This window comes from Taudactylus pleione, unplaced genomic scaffold (genome assembly GCF_031769625.1).
Source record: "Taudactylus pleione unplaced genomic scaffold, aTauple2 ptg000690l, whole genome shotgun sequence".
In the NCBI taxonomy this organism is placed as follows: domain Eukaryota; kingdom Metazoa; phylum Chordata; class Amphibia; order Anura; family Myobatrachidae; genus Taudactylus; species Taudactylus pleione.
The window spans coordinates 659,273-675,303 of record NW_028285092.1 but is presented as its reverse complement, the minus strand read 5'-3'; the positions used below and the strand labels follow the sequence as shown (position 1 = coordinate 675,303).

Below are 16,031 nucleotides of genomic sequence, written 5' to 3'. Positions count from 1 at the left end.
AAAAAATTAAATAAGTATTTATCATTATATTAAGAAGAGTGACCTATAATGAGTACTTACAGTATTTATGAATTTAGTTTTAGAGAATATACTGAACCTGTAACCAAAGGAGAATGATATTACAAGCCAGTATTGGGTAAACAATAGATTTTTTTAGCTTATTTAGCTATTTTTATAGGATTGTAGGTTTTTCCTACCTGTATTTATGCCGTAATTATTGCTTATTTTTATGTTGCACTAATTCAGAGATGAAGCTAGACTTTCTGCCACCTAAGGCAAACACTTAGCTTGGTGCCCTCCATCCATACAAAGTAGTCACCCTTGGCTTGCTTGAATATTGACATTGTAAAGACTGCAATGTTTGTAGGGTGAGGGCAAAACCCATTTTTAGTCCCATTACATTAAGGTGCCAGCACCTGCTGCATTTATTCTGTGGTGCTGGCGTGTCTTCTCATTTAAATGGACCATGCAAGCTCCACCGTCTCAAGGCTCAAACTTAAGCATTGCTGCCTGTACTACACTAGCTCACCCATCACTAAGCATCACAGTGACCACCATATAATGTAATGAGCATCAGTGAACCATGTGCAATTCAGAGAGCATCAGTGACTGCCATATAAAACAGAGAATAGTTGTGACCTCTGTACAGTAGTTGTTACCGCCATATAATACAGAGAATATTTTTGATCATCTTTATCATTCCCTCATCAATAATTAACCAATCCTCAAAACTTTTACCAATGTTAATATTCATATTTTCAACCTGTAAACTTCAATAGCACTTGTTTCAATCTGATTGCAGCAATCATTGCAAATCTCCAACTTGCTTGATGCCTCTGAAAGGCATTTCTTTGGGAAGTGAGTAAATGACAGTCAGTGCAGCCTGTACAGCTCATGTGATACATGCAAACTATTAAGTTTCAAGGCCCTCAAGAATCAGACAGTAAGCACAAACTATGAGTCAAATTAACCACATTCAGTTGTAATATCATGTAGAGCACATGATGGCAGTATGAGTACCAAAAAAAAAAATTATTGAATCCATTATTCAATAGTATGCAAGTGATATTGCTACATATAAGAGAGGGCTGTGGTATTTTAGGTCAACATTTATCATGCCGATGTGCATCAGGTCGACATGATAATGTCAGCTCCACAGTTTCCTTCCTGGTCCCAGCAGTCAAGTGAGTGCAGTTCCGGCGCAGGTGTCTGAGAAGGTAAATAGTCCGTCTCTAACCCTAACCTCCCCCCTGCTGCCTAACCCTAATATTTCCCCACAGCCTAACCTTCCAGCGACACCTTAAATCTAATCAGTGGCGGTTCTAAAGCTGGAGCTGCAGCGCACTGGGGCGCGGGCAATTATTTAGCTAGACAACGGAGGCTGGCTGGGAATGGAGTCTGGGGGCATGCGATCCAATGCTACTCTATTCTCCTGTGCTGTACCCGGCTTGTCCCCGGTGGCTTCACGCTGACTCCCGGTCGTCGATGTTGGGGCGGCCGGGCAGCATTTGGGAGAGCAGTTTGTGTGGCTTCTTTTAGTTTTGGGCTGCAGAACCGCCACTGACCCTAACCATTGGCATTCAGAGAATGTCAACATTTGACCTTGTGATATTGTGAACATGTCAACGTACGGAGGATGTCGACATGGCACCTGTCGACGTGTTGAACCACAGCAACATTCTAATGTCAGTATTATGAATGTCGACAAGGTCATTGGCAACCATGTGACCAGATCTCATGAAAGCGTTCTTTGCTTTTAACAAATACACAATTTCGTACTGAACAACATTAAACTGGATGACAGTGCACCTCCGTTGACATCTTCCGTGCTGCCAGATTGATGTCGGTTTGCGGGTGAGTTGGAACACAGACACCACCTGATTTCATTCTCTTCCAGAGTAGGACTCTGCACTACTTTACTGATAATGCCAACATCAGCGCTGGGAGAGACACAGTTATACTACATTTCTCTGCAGAGTGTGATCAAACAAATTACACACTGCTGATCACATCCCATGGCATCCTTCAGTTTACCATAATACAACGGAATCAGTATGCAGCCAGTCCGATCGCTAATTTAGGTAACTACCCCTAACTTTACCCCCTACGCTAACCCTCCTTTAGGGGTACCCAACCCTAACCTCCCCCCTAGTGCCTAACCCTAAGCCCCCTCTAGGTGCCTAAACCTAAACCCCCCTTCCCCACAGCCTAAACCTAAGTCTCCCGGGGGGGGATACCTAACCCTAACCCCCCCTTCCTCTACCCTAAACCTAACCCTCCCGGGAGGGTGCCTACCCCTAAGCCCCCCCGGAAGCTCTAAAACCTAACCCTCCCCGTCCCCCCGTGCAGCTGTCCGCGCCTGGCTTACCTTTGTTCGGTATGCCGGGTGTCGGGCTCCCGACGTAGGTTTAATGACAGGCGTCGGAATTTTGACGCCTGTCATTAGTACCTTGCAGGGATTTCACTGTCGGGAAGCCAGCCTGACTGCATCCCAATACAACTACAGACTATAAAAAGGGACTACATCCTATCAAAAAAACATTTATTTAGAAGTCAACCAATATAATTTATTCAGTGGACCAAGTTTATCCACCTTAACCACCTGGATAGAATCATCAGACCTAATGAGGCTAAACTCACACTGAACCTTCTGTGTGATCTCTGGTTATCTTATTGCTAGCTACAATTGTAGCAAATATCGATTCTACTCAAATAGCAACTTTATTATTATTCTGTGTAATAATGCAAAGTGTCTAAAAGCAATGTTTTGCTATACAAGCATTCCTTTTTAAATTGTGATTTATGATATATGCCTTATTAACATTATATGTGAATAATAAATTAGGAGAAATCCTGTTTAATGCTAAACACCTAGACGGCTCTTGCTAGTTTTTATAAGGTTTCTGTAAGGCTTGCATTTTTTTCATCATTCTTTTGTTCAACATAATTGTGTAGACTTATTAGTGCCACTTCTGTGTTTTTTACAACATTAGACTGGAGACTGCAAAAAACAAAACAAAAACAATTTTAAAACACATTCAAAATTAAGTAAAAAGTATATTTAGACAGCCCTGTAACATATACTGTAATTACCTATAGTTGAATGGTTGTAATATAAATCATGGTGACAAGGAAAGTCAAGCAATATAAAACTGGCTGTTGCTGCAGAGCTGCAAGCTATTAAGCTTTGCTCTGCTTATCTCACGCCTCGGTTTCAATTTGAGATAAAATATTCGATCCTATGAGGGATTGCGGCTACTGTTTCCCTGTTGGCACCCCATCTCCTCTGTAAAACCCCCGTCCCCCAGCTGTACCCTTGCCACCCATGAAGGAAGGTTTTACATATTTTAAATGGTTTAAAAATCGTATTTCGGACTAGTTGATCAGTTTTGTTTCATTGTATTACACTGACTGCATACAGGAAAAGGGAGAACGAAGAAATTGGTGCTAATAAACAGTTATTACATTCATTTATTACAAATCCAAGAACAGGTTTATGTACATAAGTGCAGCTGTAGTGTACTGTTTTGATAATTAAGGGGTCTATTCTCTAAAGGTCACATCACATATCCGTATATTAAAGCATAGTGACAGCAAATTCCTACCACATATAATGAAATCATATATTTCTTCTTCAGGGTCCATAGGGCTCCACAGGGAGACAATGGGGTGTAGGTGGTACTTGGAGGACCGGACAGCAACAGTCCTTCCCCCTATATATCTGGGTTGCTCACTGAACTGTGCCAGATTGTGTGCTACAATTATCCTTGCAGCTATGTCTAGCAAAGGCAAGAATAACAAGCAGCCTGCTGCTCTCTCTCGCTGGTGTCCTGCAAGTCCTGTTTAGCAGGCTTAGCTTCAGAGGATCTCATTCAATATAGTCTATGTGCAGCTTGTTATACGGCACCTGGCCCCTCTGCCCCTGCATCCTCTCCTCAGAACCCCCCTGGGCTTCATTTTCAATTGGCAAAAATTGTGGACCACCTAGCGGTCCCTGTGGTGGCTCCCCCTATGGGATGGCCACAGCAGATACTCCCTGCGAATCCTTTGCCTCCCTCATGGGTAGACGTACTTTCTACCTCAGTGCAGAGTCTGGCAGCTACCTCCACAGCCTTTCAACAAATGCTGCAAAGGAGAGACTCTTACCTTGTAAACCTACTAAGTGTGCTGTGTTATCTTCCCAGTCCACCCAGCTATCAGATTCTGATTTATCATCTGGGGAGGCCGAAGACGCAGACCTCTCACTCTGACACCCCCTCGGGAGAGGAGGAGCCCCCCTCTAAATTGAATATACCTGCTCTTGTGAGAGCTGTAAAATGTAAACTTCAAATAGAAGAGGCAGAACCCACTGCTAGGTCAAAAGAGACTATTTAAGCAAAAGGAAGGTAGTTTTGCCAGAGTTTCCTCACTTGGATCATGTGTGAAGCATGGAATATGTCTAGTAAAATGTTTCAGCTTCCTAAACGCTTGATTTCCTTTTATCCTCTTCCAGCTACTGATTGCACTAAATGGGAAGTTCTCCATGCAGTGGATTTCCACGTGAAACATCTAGTTAAGAAATCTACTTTACCTATCCACACTGAAACCTCCTTTAAAAAGACTACGAATAGAAGGATGGAAAGTTGCCTGAAGTCTATATGCTCTCTTACAGGAGCTATTAATCATCCTGCCAGGGCTACGGCCTGGGTGGCAAAAGCCATTGAGAGTTGGGTAGAGGCCCTAGACAATACATTTCCCTCTGGTGCTTTGAGGGAACAGCTGTCCTAGATATCCCACATAAGCGATACAGCCTCCTGTTTAGGAGAGGCGGCTTTGGATACTTAGCTTCCAAGGCATCTGCTACTTCCATGGTAGCCCGCCGTATTGTTTGGCTTCACTCATGGAAAGCAAATTCGGACTCTAAAAAGGCTTTGGAGGCTTTGCCTTATTCTGGTGAGATCCTGTTTGGCCCAGAATTGGACAAGATTGTGACTACCTTGGCAGCTTCCAAGATTGCATTCTTACTCTCTGCATCTGCTACAAAGCCTAGGATGTCATCCTTTTGGTCCTTTCATCCCCAGGGAAAAGCAAAAGGTCAGTCCTTTCCATGGCAGTCGGCATCCACTAAGGCCTCCAAGCCTAGGACCAGGGCTACAAGACGTCCACCTACCAAATCTGAGGACAAGCCTTCAGCCTGATGGGACGGGCCGACTTCTTCAGTTTGCCCAGTTCTGGCGTCAGACCACCTGAGATGCCTGGATAAAAGAAGTGGTCTCCCACGGATATGCCCTCTCATTTCTGAGACAACCCCAGCAGTTCTTTTGCACAGGACCTCCATTGGACCCAAGCATAGCCCTACTCCTTCAGAAGGCCATTCAGTCCTTAATGCTCTCTGGGGTAATAATACCGGTCCCTCATCACAGATAGGGAAAGGCTATTATTCTACCCCTTTCTTGGTTCAAAAGCCCAACGGGAACTCATTGGCCTATCCTCAACCTCAAGTCTCTGAACAAGTTTATCAGGGTGCCCAGATTTCGTTTGGAAGACCTATGCTCTATTGCCTCCATGGAGTCTGGGGACTTTAATGGTGTCTCTGGACATTCTGGACGCTTACCTACATGTACTTATATAGCCTTCTCATCAGCAGTATCTCCGGTTTGTTGTCCTACAGCAACATTACCAATTTCAAGCACTTCCTTTTGGGCTATCTACAGCTCCTCAGGTCTTTACCAAGATCATGGCAGTTATGGCAGCCTGTCTTCGTCCTTAGGGGATCAGACTGCTCCCATATTTGGACGATCTCTTGCTCTTAGCAAGTAACCATTGCCTTTCTACAAATGCACGGTTGGCTGATCAACTGGAAAAAGTCTTCCCTGACCCCTTCTCAAAGAATGGTACATCTAGGAGCCTTCCTGGACTCTCAGGCTCAGAGAATCTTCCTGACTGCAGACAAAATCTGTGTACTACAGCACCGCACCAAGTGTGCAGATTACTCCACAGTCGCTGAGTGTCAATTTACTCTGCAGTGCAGACCTTGGGATCCATGGTCATGGTATAGTTCACTCAGTTTCACTCCAGGCCCCTACAACACCTGCTCAGTGTGGAACGGGCTGCCTCATCTGCTCAGATCCCAGATGATGGACCTCTCTTTGGAGGTTCGCCTGTTCCCTGGTGGCTACAGATGTCCCACCTAAACCTGGGTCACCCCTTTTGGATCCCACACTGGATACTCAACATGGACGCAAGTCTCCGCGGGTGGGGCGCAGTGACTGGCCAGCACTCCTTCCAAGGACACTGGACTCCAGCCAAGGCGATCTTACCAATCAACGTCCTGGAACTGCGAGCCTTTTACAAAGCCCTCACTCTGGCTCAGGATGTTCTTCAGGGCAAGCCAGTACAAGTACAGGCCGACAACGGTACGGCAGAGGCCTACCTCAATCACCAAGGAGGCACTCGAAGTTGATCAGCAATGGCAGAAGTTTCCTGCATTCTCACATGGGCTGAACGCCATCTCCCAGCCATCTCCGCAGTATTCATCCCTTGGATTCTCATTTTGGAGGCGGATTTCTTCAGCCGTCACGACATGCATGCAGAGGAGTGGTCTCTCAATCCAGAAGTCTTTCAGCTCCTGGTGGACAAATGGGGCTTACCAGACGTGGACCTCATGGCCTCACGGCACAACCACAAACTTCCATTGTAAGGGGCCAGGACGAGGGACCCCGTCGCAGCCTTCATGGACGCATTATCTGTGAAGTGTACCTTCCATTTGGCTTACCTCTTTCCTCCAGTCTCCCTTCTGCGTCGAGTTCTTCGGAAGTTCAAGCAAGAAGGAGGGCCTCCTGTTGGTAGCTCTGGCTTGGCCCAGACGCCATTGGTACTCTGATCTTCAAAGTCTCTCCATAGACGTTCCTCTCAAACTTCCTCTACAATCAGACCTCTTGTCTTGGTCCCTGTCTACATCCGGACCTGGCCAGTCTGTCTTTATTGGCTTGGCTCTTGGCACATCCCTCCTAAGATCTAAAGGGTTTTCTAGCTCTGTGGTCCAGAGCGTATAAACCAGCCTCTACCAGGATTTATCACCAGGTGTGGCATACATATTTCCAGTGGTGTGCTACTAGAAACTATGACCCTCAGGTTTTTAGGGTTTCTAGAATCTTTGCCTCTCTTCAAGCTAGATTGGGTCTCTGACTCCGCCTAGCCTCTCTGAAAGTGCACGTCTCTGCTCTGTCCATCTGGTTCCAGCACAAGCAAGGTGTTCTATGAATGCAGCCTCCCTTTGTCCCTCCTGTGGCTCTGTGGGATTTGTCAGTGGTTCTCCACGCACTTCTGGAACCTCCATTCGAACCCCTGGATTCAGTAGATGTCAAAAGGCTCACTGCGAAGACTGTTTCTTCTGGATATAGCATCTGCCCGTAGGGTATTGGATTTAGGGGCGCTTCCCTGTCGCTCCCCATTTCTAATCTTTCATTCGAATGCGCCCTGGCTTCCTTCCCAAGGTGGTCTCTTGTTTCCACCTCAATGAGGAAATTGTGGTTCCAGCCTTTCAATCATGAGACCTCTTGGCAGGTGAGGCCTCTTTTTATGTGGTCCATGCTCTGAGGATGTACGTGGACAGTACTAGTGCCATCAGGAAATCGAACCCCCTCTTTGTCCTATATGGATGGCCAGCTAACAGACAGACTCTGGCCAGATGGCTTTGCAGGACTATCTCACAGGCTTACACGCAGATTGGCCTTCCTGTGCTGGCTACAGTATCTGCTCATTCTACTCGCTCTGTGGGTCCCCCTGTGGGTAGCCCGCCATGGCGCATCTGCCAAACAACTATGCAAGTCGGCCACGTGGTCTCTTGTCCACACCTTTGTTAGGTTCTATGCCTTTAATACGAAATGGGTATGAACATCAATGCTAGCAACCCGAAGGGATAAGACCCCGACAGGGCAGGTAAGTGCCCCAATCCTCCACGCGGCTAACGCTAAGGGCACCCCGGACTTGGCTCGCTCTGGCTGGCATTCCAGCATCGGGATTAAGATAGTCATCGGTATTTCAACGCCTATCTTAAGTCTCTTGTCGGGATTTCCTTTTCAGAATTGAGACCGGCGGCTTTCGCGCCCACCGGTCTCATAACTACATCCCTTTGATACATTTGCCTCTCAGGATGATTCCTTCAGGCTCCTCTCAGCTCAGGAGAGTCCCCGCCCTTGAACAACTGCTTTGGGATCCTCATTGTCTCCCTGTAGAGCCCTATGGACCTTGAAGAAGAAAAGCAGAGTTATGGTTAAACTTACCCTTGTTAACTCTCTTTCTTCGAAGTTCATAGGGTCCACAGGGCACCCGCTCTGACGCACCTGGCTTCTGTAGGTTTCTTTTCTTGGTCACTTGTTTCCTTCTCTATGTGAGAGTGTGATTCTTCAGTGTACCAGTCTTCCTTCTCTCCTTTCCTGCTCCTGCCTTGGGCTTGTTAACAAAGCCTTCAGGCTGTGGGCGGAGTATAGGGGGAAGGACCATCCTGGGATTGAAAAAAAGCTTTGCTGTTGGTGTCCGGTCCTCCAAGTACCATCTACACCCCATTGTCTCCCTGTGGACCCTATGGACTTCGAAGAAAGAGAGTTAACAAGGGTAAGTTTTCCCATAACTCTCCTTTTATCAACTTTAGTGCTAAGGATGAATGTCTGGCTGCATATTGAAAATGTAGGTAACTCATGGCATAGGAAAGAAATTTATTTCTACAGTATATTATGAGACTAACGAGGATCAAAAATAAATTCCACTGCAGTCTATTAGCCACTTGCATTGGCGTGTATTTTGAAAGTCTGAAATTCCAAGGTTGAATTGGCTCCACAGAAAGAATTCAGAGATATGGAAATTCTATTGTCCATTTACTGGTATGAAAAAACTTCCATCCAATTGTGACAGTGTGGCTGATACCTCTCATATTTGGACACTGCTGGATGTCCATAGAGTAACATTTGAGCATGATTTACCAGAATTTCCTCTGTTTGTACATTAGTTGCAAATTCTGACATAATTGCCTCTGTGTAGTTTGGTCCCTATAGAAGACTTAAAAAAAAATAAAAAAAAAAGACACCACATACTGTTTGTCGGATATTATTACTACCCACTGCTGGTTACAATCAGCACTGCAAAGGAGCATATCACTCTGGCTCAGACCCTTTCTTTGATGCCCATTCAACCTCAGAATCTCATACTTTCAAATTACCCATCGTATAAGGTCCCATCTACAAAACATCAATAACTATTATGTGGACTAGGTGGGCCGAGCTAAATTTTGTTTATTTTTAATTTAGCATCTGAGATATTTTATTTTTTGAGTCTTACAATTTCTAATTTTGTCCTATATGCTCCTTTACCCTTGAAGACATTGACAGGAGCTCATTTAACTTTTTATTTTTAGAGGCTACTTGTTTTATTATTAGAGGCTACTTGTTATGTTCATGATTGTCAGGGCTAATGGACCACTCCAGTTCCTGAAGCATTAGTTAATTACACAATTAATATTTGATCGATTTACCTGATTAGAGCACACCATCTATCTGGGTGTTACTCTTTAATCCTGGTAACGGCCACCACAAAATGGCACAACTCTTCATAAATTAGTATTTCCATCACCCAAAATTCATAAGGCTACAAGAGCAAACTAACTAATCAATTGCTTTGTCAGAGCAGAATATTATATAGCTCTTCTTTTCTAATTATTTATGTTTTTTATTTGATTTTGGATATGTACTATAGGAGAAACTAACAGGTTTCACCTTTTTTAATCAAACCACCTAAAATTGGTATGTTACAAATACAGGTTGGGGGCATCCCATGAAATGGGAACTACCCCACCAAAATTGGGATGCTTGTTAGGTATGGTAAATTACCTTGTCAATCAGAAAGTGATATTGTGGTGAAAGTCTAAAAACAGTTTCTAGAAGGGTCACTATTGTAGGCTATAGAGTGGTCACTAATCTAGTGTAGGGTATAGAGGGGTCAGTAATGTATAGTAGGGTATAGAGAGGGGTCAGTAGTGTAGGATATACAGGGGTCAGTAATGTAGTGTTGGCCGTAGAGGGGTCAGTAATGTAGTGTAGGGTGTAGATGGGTCATTAATGTAGTGTAGGGTATAGAGGGGTCAGTAGTGTATGGTATAGATGGGTCAGTAATGTAGTGTGGGGCATAGAGGTGTCAGTAATGTTGTGTAGGGTATAGAGGGGTCAGTAGTGTAGGGTATGAAGAGGTCTATAATGTGGCAAGTATAAAGGGGTCAGTAATGTAGTATAGGGTATAGAAGGATCAGTGATGTAATCAGTATAGAGAGGTCAGGGATGAAGTGTAGGGTTTAGAGGGGTCAGTAATGTAGTGAAGTGTATAGAGGGGTCAATGAAAATACTAATCCCAAGTACTTAGTATACTATTAATGAATTAATTAAGAGAGCAATCAGGGTTAAAAAAGGCAAAGGTCAGAGATTTGACACGAGGTGACCCATGCCATACCTTGCACGACATATCGTTTCGCTTAAATTGAGATGTTCATTTTTTGTACGGAGAGGGAAAGGGAGACGCCAAAGTAAACTTCTGCCCTGGGCTCTGCAAGGTCTAGAACAGACCCTGTCCAGTGCAGTCACTGCATGTCTATCCTGTTAAGAACATAGCAACTGCATATACATATATGAAATGCATCTTCAATACAGATTTAAGTTTTTTCTCATGCTTTAAGTAGAATAAGCATCATTCTTTTTATGGAACATACTATGAGAATAAGTTATACTTACTGTTAAGGTAAGCATAGACATATAGTTAAGATATACTGATGAGTGATAATTTAAAGTACAAATAGCCCTAAAACATAAACAGGGATGAACAAATGGGAAATGTAATGAATAAATTAATAATGTTCATTAAGAAAAGTAATGCAAAATTGTGAATGCTGTGCTCGTTAATGCAACTTTTTAGTAACATCTTGGGTATTCTATAAATAAAAAAGTTGAAAACTGTTGAATATTTGTTAAGTGTCTCTTTTGTATATTTCTAAATTTTCAGTTATCTTTCTTTATTGCCTGGAGGAGATTACAAACTTCTGTTTTACAATTCTATAGTTACATAGTAAAACATGCAATGAGCACCATCTTAAGTGCATTTTTCTATTAATGATGTCAATGTTGGCAGTATGTTCCCATCCTTGTACAATGACAATTAACAACATTTTCTTAGGTATATACGCTAAAATTATACATTTGTTCTATATAGTCTTTGTTGAGTGTTACTGCAATTAATTCTTTTCATAATTTCACAGAGGAGAGGAATGAAAGGTAAGGCCCGGAAATTATTCTACAAAGCAATTGTCCGTGGAAAAGAAATTATACGGATCGGGGATTGTGCAGTGTTCTTATCAGCCGGTCGCCCAAACTTACCCTATATTGGATGTATTCAGAGCATGTGGGAATCTTGGGGAAATAACATGGTGGTGAGAGTCAAATGGTTTTATCATCCAGAGGAGACAAGCCCCGGAAAAAAGTTAAATGATTGCAAGGTAAGTAGAATTTATATATACATAAAAAGTATAAAAAAGCAACAGAAAAGTCGAACCACTTTGTATTTACTGATTCAGCGAAGGCACGGAATGTACAGTTGCAACACAATCCCATTCATATTTAATACCAAGGTGAACATTATGTTTTAAAATATATATTGCTTTTAACATAGGCTCTCCTGTGCCTAGCCGCTACTGTTTACAGCTCTGTCTATGGGGAGGAGAATTTATGAAGCTCTGCAGTGGCGGCCACAGGGAGGTGTGCCTCGTAGAGACACAGGGCCTGATTCAGAGCCGGACGCTCTGACCAGAGCGCTTGCTCTGAATCAGGGCCCTCCTACCTAAACTTGAAGCGGCCTCCTGGCCGCTCGCATAGCTGTGGGTGACCACCCACAGCATATACGAGCGTCCATGATGATGGTCGCGATGGTCAAGACCATCGGGCTTGCGACGAGACCCTGCGGTAGGGTCTCGGTGACCGCAAGCCCTGGAGTGATATTGGCTCTATCATGGGAACGCCTCCGTCTGGCAGCCACGCGCCCGGCACGCCCACCAAAGGGGGCCTGCTGTCAATCAACATCGACAGCACGCCCCCTTTGGTGCGATACCCGGAGCGACGGCTTCCCCGTCGCTAGCTGGGTCTCGCGCATGCGCACGCCGGAGCAGCCTCCGTCGTGCGCATGTGCACTAGGGCACCGTCAACCCGCTTGCGAGCGCTCAGCGCTCGCGAGCGGGTCTGTATCAGGCCCACAGTTCACATATTCATACTTTGTTGAAAGTTGTATAGGTTAAAAAAGAACTCTACCTATTGAGCAGGAATCTTGGACTGAATTTCCTAAACGGCAGTTATAAAAGATTAACTAAGCTGAACACTGCTGCAAAAAGAAAAACCACATGTAACAAGTGACGCTAACCGCATTTACCACAGTGGCTGGAGTGCTGCAGAGATCATTGAAGTGGTCCGTCCAGGGGGGATCCCGGGCAACCACCTTCTGATCTGGCGGACTGCCTGATTTAGGCAGCAGGGCCTCTGGCATACCACACCATGGTCCACCGCCATTACTGTCAGAAAGCTTAGGTGTAATTACTCCTTCTTCACCAGAGGAAGGGATACACTGCGAATGCGTGCCCCTTGTGGTCCTACATGTAACTTCGGGCTGCTGACGTCAGACAGCCAGTATCTTATTTTAGGGAAGTCGGGCCACCTTTCAGTGCTTGATTTTAGGAGAAGCCTGTCTGCTGGCAGAATTTGTCTGCTAATACTCTCAAGCTCCCTAGTTCCAGTGAATCCTTGCTCCTGCCTTGTTTCTTGGATTAACTTTCCATGTACCAAATCCTTATCGTTTAAGCCATTCTCTAAAAGACAAGCATATTTTCAAAACTGTAAACTTAATAACAAGCTATGCTAAATTAACTTAATTAAAATTGCATATTGAAAACTATGATTCAGTAATATACCTTAGTTCAATACCCTCTATACCAATAGTGCAGATTACGTAAAAATCATTACTAGGATTATTACTTGTCTGTCCAGGTATTTAAATCTTTTTTTTAACTAAAATTTGTAGGGTACAGAAGAAAAAAGGGGAAAAGGAAGGGGTAAAAAAGTGGGAAGGGGTACAAAGCACATAAATTACAATGTGCATAATATAAAGCCAGCAAAACAATAAAATAATATAGACAGTCAGTATAAAAACAGTAATGCTGGGAACACACTGACAGATACATTGGCTGATCAATTGAACGGCCAAAATATATCTGCTGCCCGTCAGCCAGTGTGTACCCGCGATATGTCGGTGAAAGTCGTCGTTCACCGACATATCGCATTGGCTGTGCTGCACAGCCGATGGACAGATATGTCTGCAGACATATCTGTCCATCGGCAAGTGTGCACGGGCGGTCTGACCGCCCGTACACACACAGCGGCAGCCGCAAGGAGGGGGCGGGACACGCCCCCCCGGGTCCTGCCGAGGGCACAAGCAGATGATGGCCGTTCAGTGTGTATGAACGACCATCATTTGCAGGTTTATCAGCAAATCACGTGATCTGCAGATATATCTGTCAGGTGTGTACCCACCTTAAGAGCTAACAAATATATAATATATATATTGACACTTTAATTAGAAGTGGGGGATTCATTCAAACTAAAATGCCAGGGGTCTAACAAGGACGGTTTGGTCAGGAAAGCAGCACCCTCAACATCCGTTACATTTTTATGCCAAGCCATCTACTTCAGAGAAAACAGAAGTAGAGCATGGCAGTGTTTCCTTCTCCATCAAACAGTGAAAATGAACTTTATGAAACACTTTAATAAGTGGAAGAGGCTGCTTCCAAAACTGAGCTGATGCAGCATGCGCTGCAATACAAATATGTCCTAATATATATCACTTATAAACCGGTACTGAGGCAGTATTAGATGGAGCAAGGCTAAGGATGGAGAAGGGGATAAAGATAAATAGAGAACCTTATTCAATAAAGAAAAAACTTCTAACCAGTAAGTTCGCAAAAGATCATGATAGACATGCTCCATCTCGCCACAGTTACGCCTACAAAATTTCGAACATGTATGCCAGTAGGAATGTAATTTATCAGGAGTCAGGTATAGTCTATTTAGTTATTTGATCTGCACCTCTGTGTGGTTCAGACAATGAGACATACGGAAAGAGGTGGAGTATATTAGTTGCCATTGCAGGTGACCCAAATCCGTCTACCATCTTAACTAAGCCGGGGACTTGTCCGTGGGTGATAGCCCAAGTAGAATTTTATACCAAAATGATATTCCACCTTTTGGTCGGCTTTTTTGTAGTTGAGAGAAAAGTGGGCAAGGAGGTGGATGACCTACTCCTCTCGAGCCTGTCCGTTTATGGAACCAATGCCGGACCTGCATATAATGTAATAATTCCGAGGCTGGTAGAGAGTAACGGGATTGTAATAAAAAGAACAGGATAATTATATTACCTTGCATAAGGTACCCCAATGTGCGAATGCTCCTCCCCTGCCAGTCAGTGACACTGAGGTTAGGGATCAATCTAGTTAATGCTGTAATAGATAATGCAGAGGACGGGAGTGAAAAATCAGGTATTCGAGAAATTAACTTATCCCAAATTTGCAGTGAGGCACATATAGAAGGCCAGGTATTGAAATCTTGCTATAAATCATAGTGAGGTCCTGGTGAAAGACAGTCTCAATTAAAGAGATATGTTCTTTAACACAGATCCCGCTGATTCTGTAGATTGTGCAGCATTAAACAATCCAGAGTATTAAAGCTGATGTAGGATGCAGAGGTTGATATAAGTGACTAATTCCTTTCCCCTACCTAACCTGGTTGGTTGGCTGGCACCCATTCCCTGGCTGATTGACTGACATCCATTCCCTGGCTGGGTGGCTAGCAACTATTACCTGGATGGGTGGCTGACGCACATTCCCTGCATACCTTCCAACCATCTCAATTTTGGTGGGACAGTCCCCACACCCCTTGCTGTGTCCCTAATTGGATCGCAAAGGATTTTTGGCCTTTAGATTACATCACCGACTCCAAAAGTGTGGCCGCCCCTGCTTTAGATGTCTTGGAAAGTGTTGTTTGTAACCTAGGTAGCATAGATTGCTCCATCATTTGGAGTACACTTAAGGGAGTGCAAAACTCAACACCAGATATCAATAACTTCCATTTGCCTGCTAAGGAAAGTCCATTTTATTAGAATTATGGCTTCCATCCACAGCCAGTGCCAGACTTCACTTTTGAAACACAGATTCGTCAGGTACAGAAGTTAAAATGAGAGATAGTCAGAAAAGTTGCTGACCTTAGAGAGACTCAGCAAAAATACAAAGTTCAAACATACAGTATAAACACCGTAAAACAGCTTTACACTATTGTATTGGGGATAAAGCATGGATTTCAACCACATTCCTGAATTTGAAGCGAACTTCTTCAAAGTTGTCTGAGAGATTCATTGGTCCTTTCCTTGTTTCAGCTGTACCAACCTCCTACAGTGAAATTAATATTACCTCAACGGATGCAACAAGTTCACCCAGTGAAAATTGAGGGCAATGGTTTATCAGTTATGTTTGTAGAACAGGTCTGTGTTTCAGGAAGAGGAAAAGCATGTTTGATTAGTCTTATTTCTGAAATTGTTGTTTGTTATACTAATCACATATATTCATTCAATTTTTACTGCTTCAAACAAATAATATTTTTACAAATATATACTGCTGATTAATGGACGTTTACATTGTACACTTTGCTTCTTGTCTTTGCTAGTCATCTTTTCAAGTGCAGCTCTCTTTCTAGTTCACATACCAATCCTCTCTTACCTGTTTTGTGATGATTGTTTTTACCAGCCTTTATTTGTACTTCATATGTAAAGTTATTTAGCTCATTATATTCAGCTCAGTTTTGATTCCATATTTTGGTATTTCTAATTTTTTTTTGTTTTTTTAACAGGTTTGGGATCAACAACTGGGTAAAGACAGTGCATCATGTGTCAAGGTGTCTAGACAAAGAAAAGATTTCATGGAGGTG

General features: G+C 43.6%; 1 protein-coding gene across 8 annotated transcripts in view; it reads left to right on the top strand.

Annotated features, from left to right (window-relative positions):
- Positions 1-16,031, top strand: part of TNRC18 (trinucleotide repeat containing 18) — a 416,103-nt gene that overhangs the window by 360,940 nt on the left and 39,132 nt on the right. For all 8 annotated transcript variants that reach the window (XM_088456240.1, XM_088456241.1, XM_088456243.1 and 5 more), the window contains 2 exons: positions 11,276-11,512; positions 15,954-16,028. In XM_088456240.1, the coding sequence (XP_088312366.1) occupies positions 11,276-11,512; positions 15,954-16,028 (312 nt within the window). The remainder of the gene's footprint in view (positions 1-11,275; positions 11,513-15,953; positions 16,029-16,031) is intronic.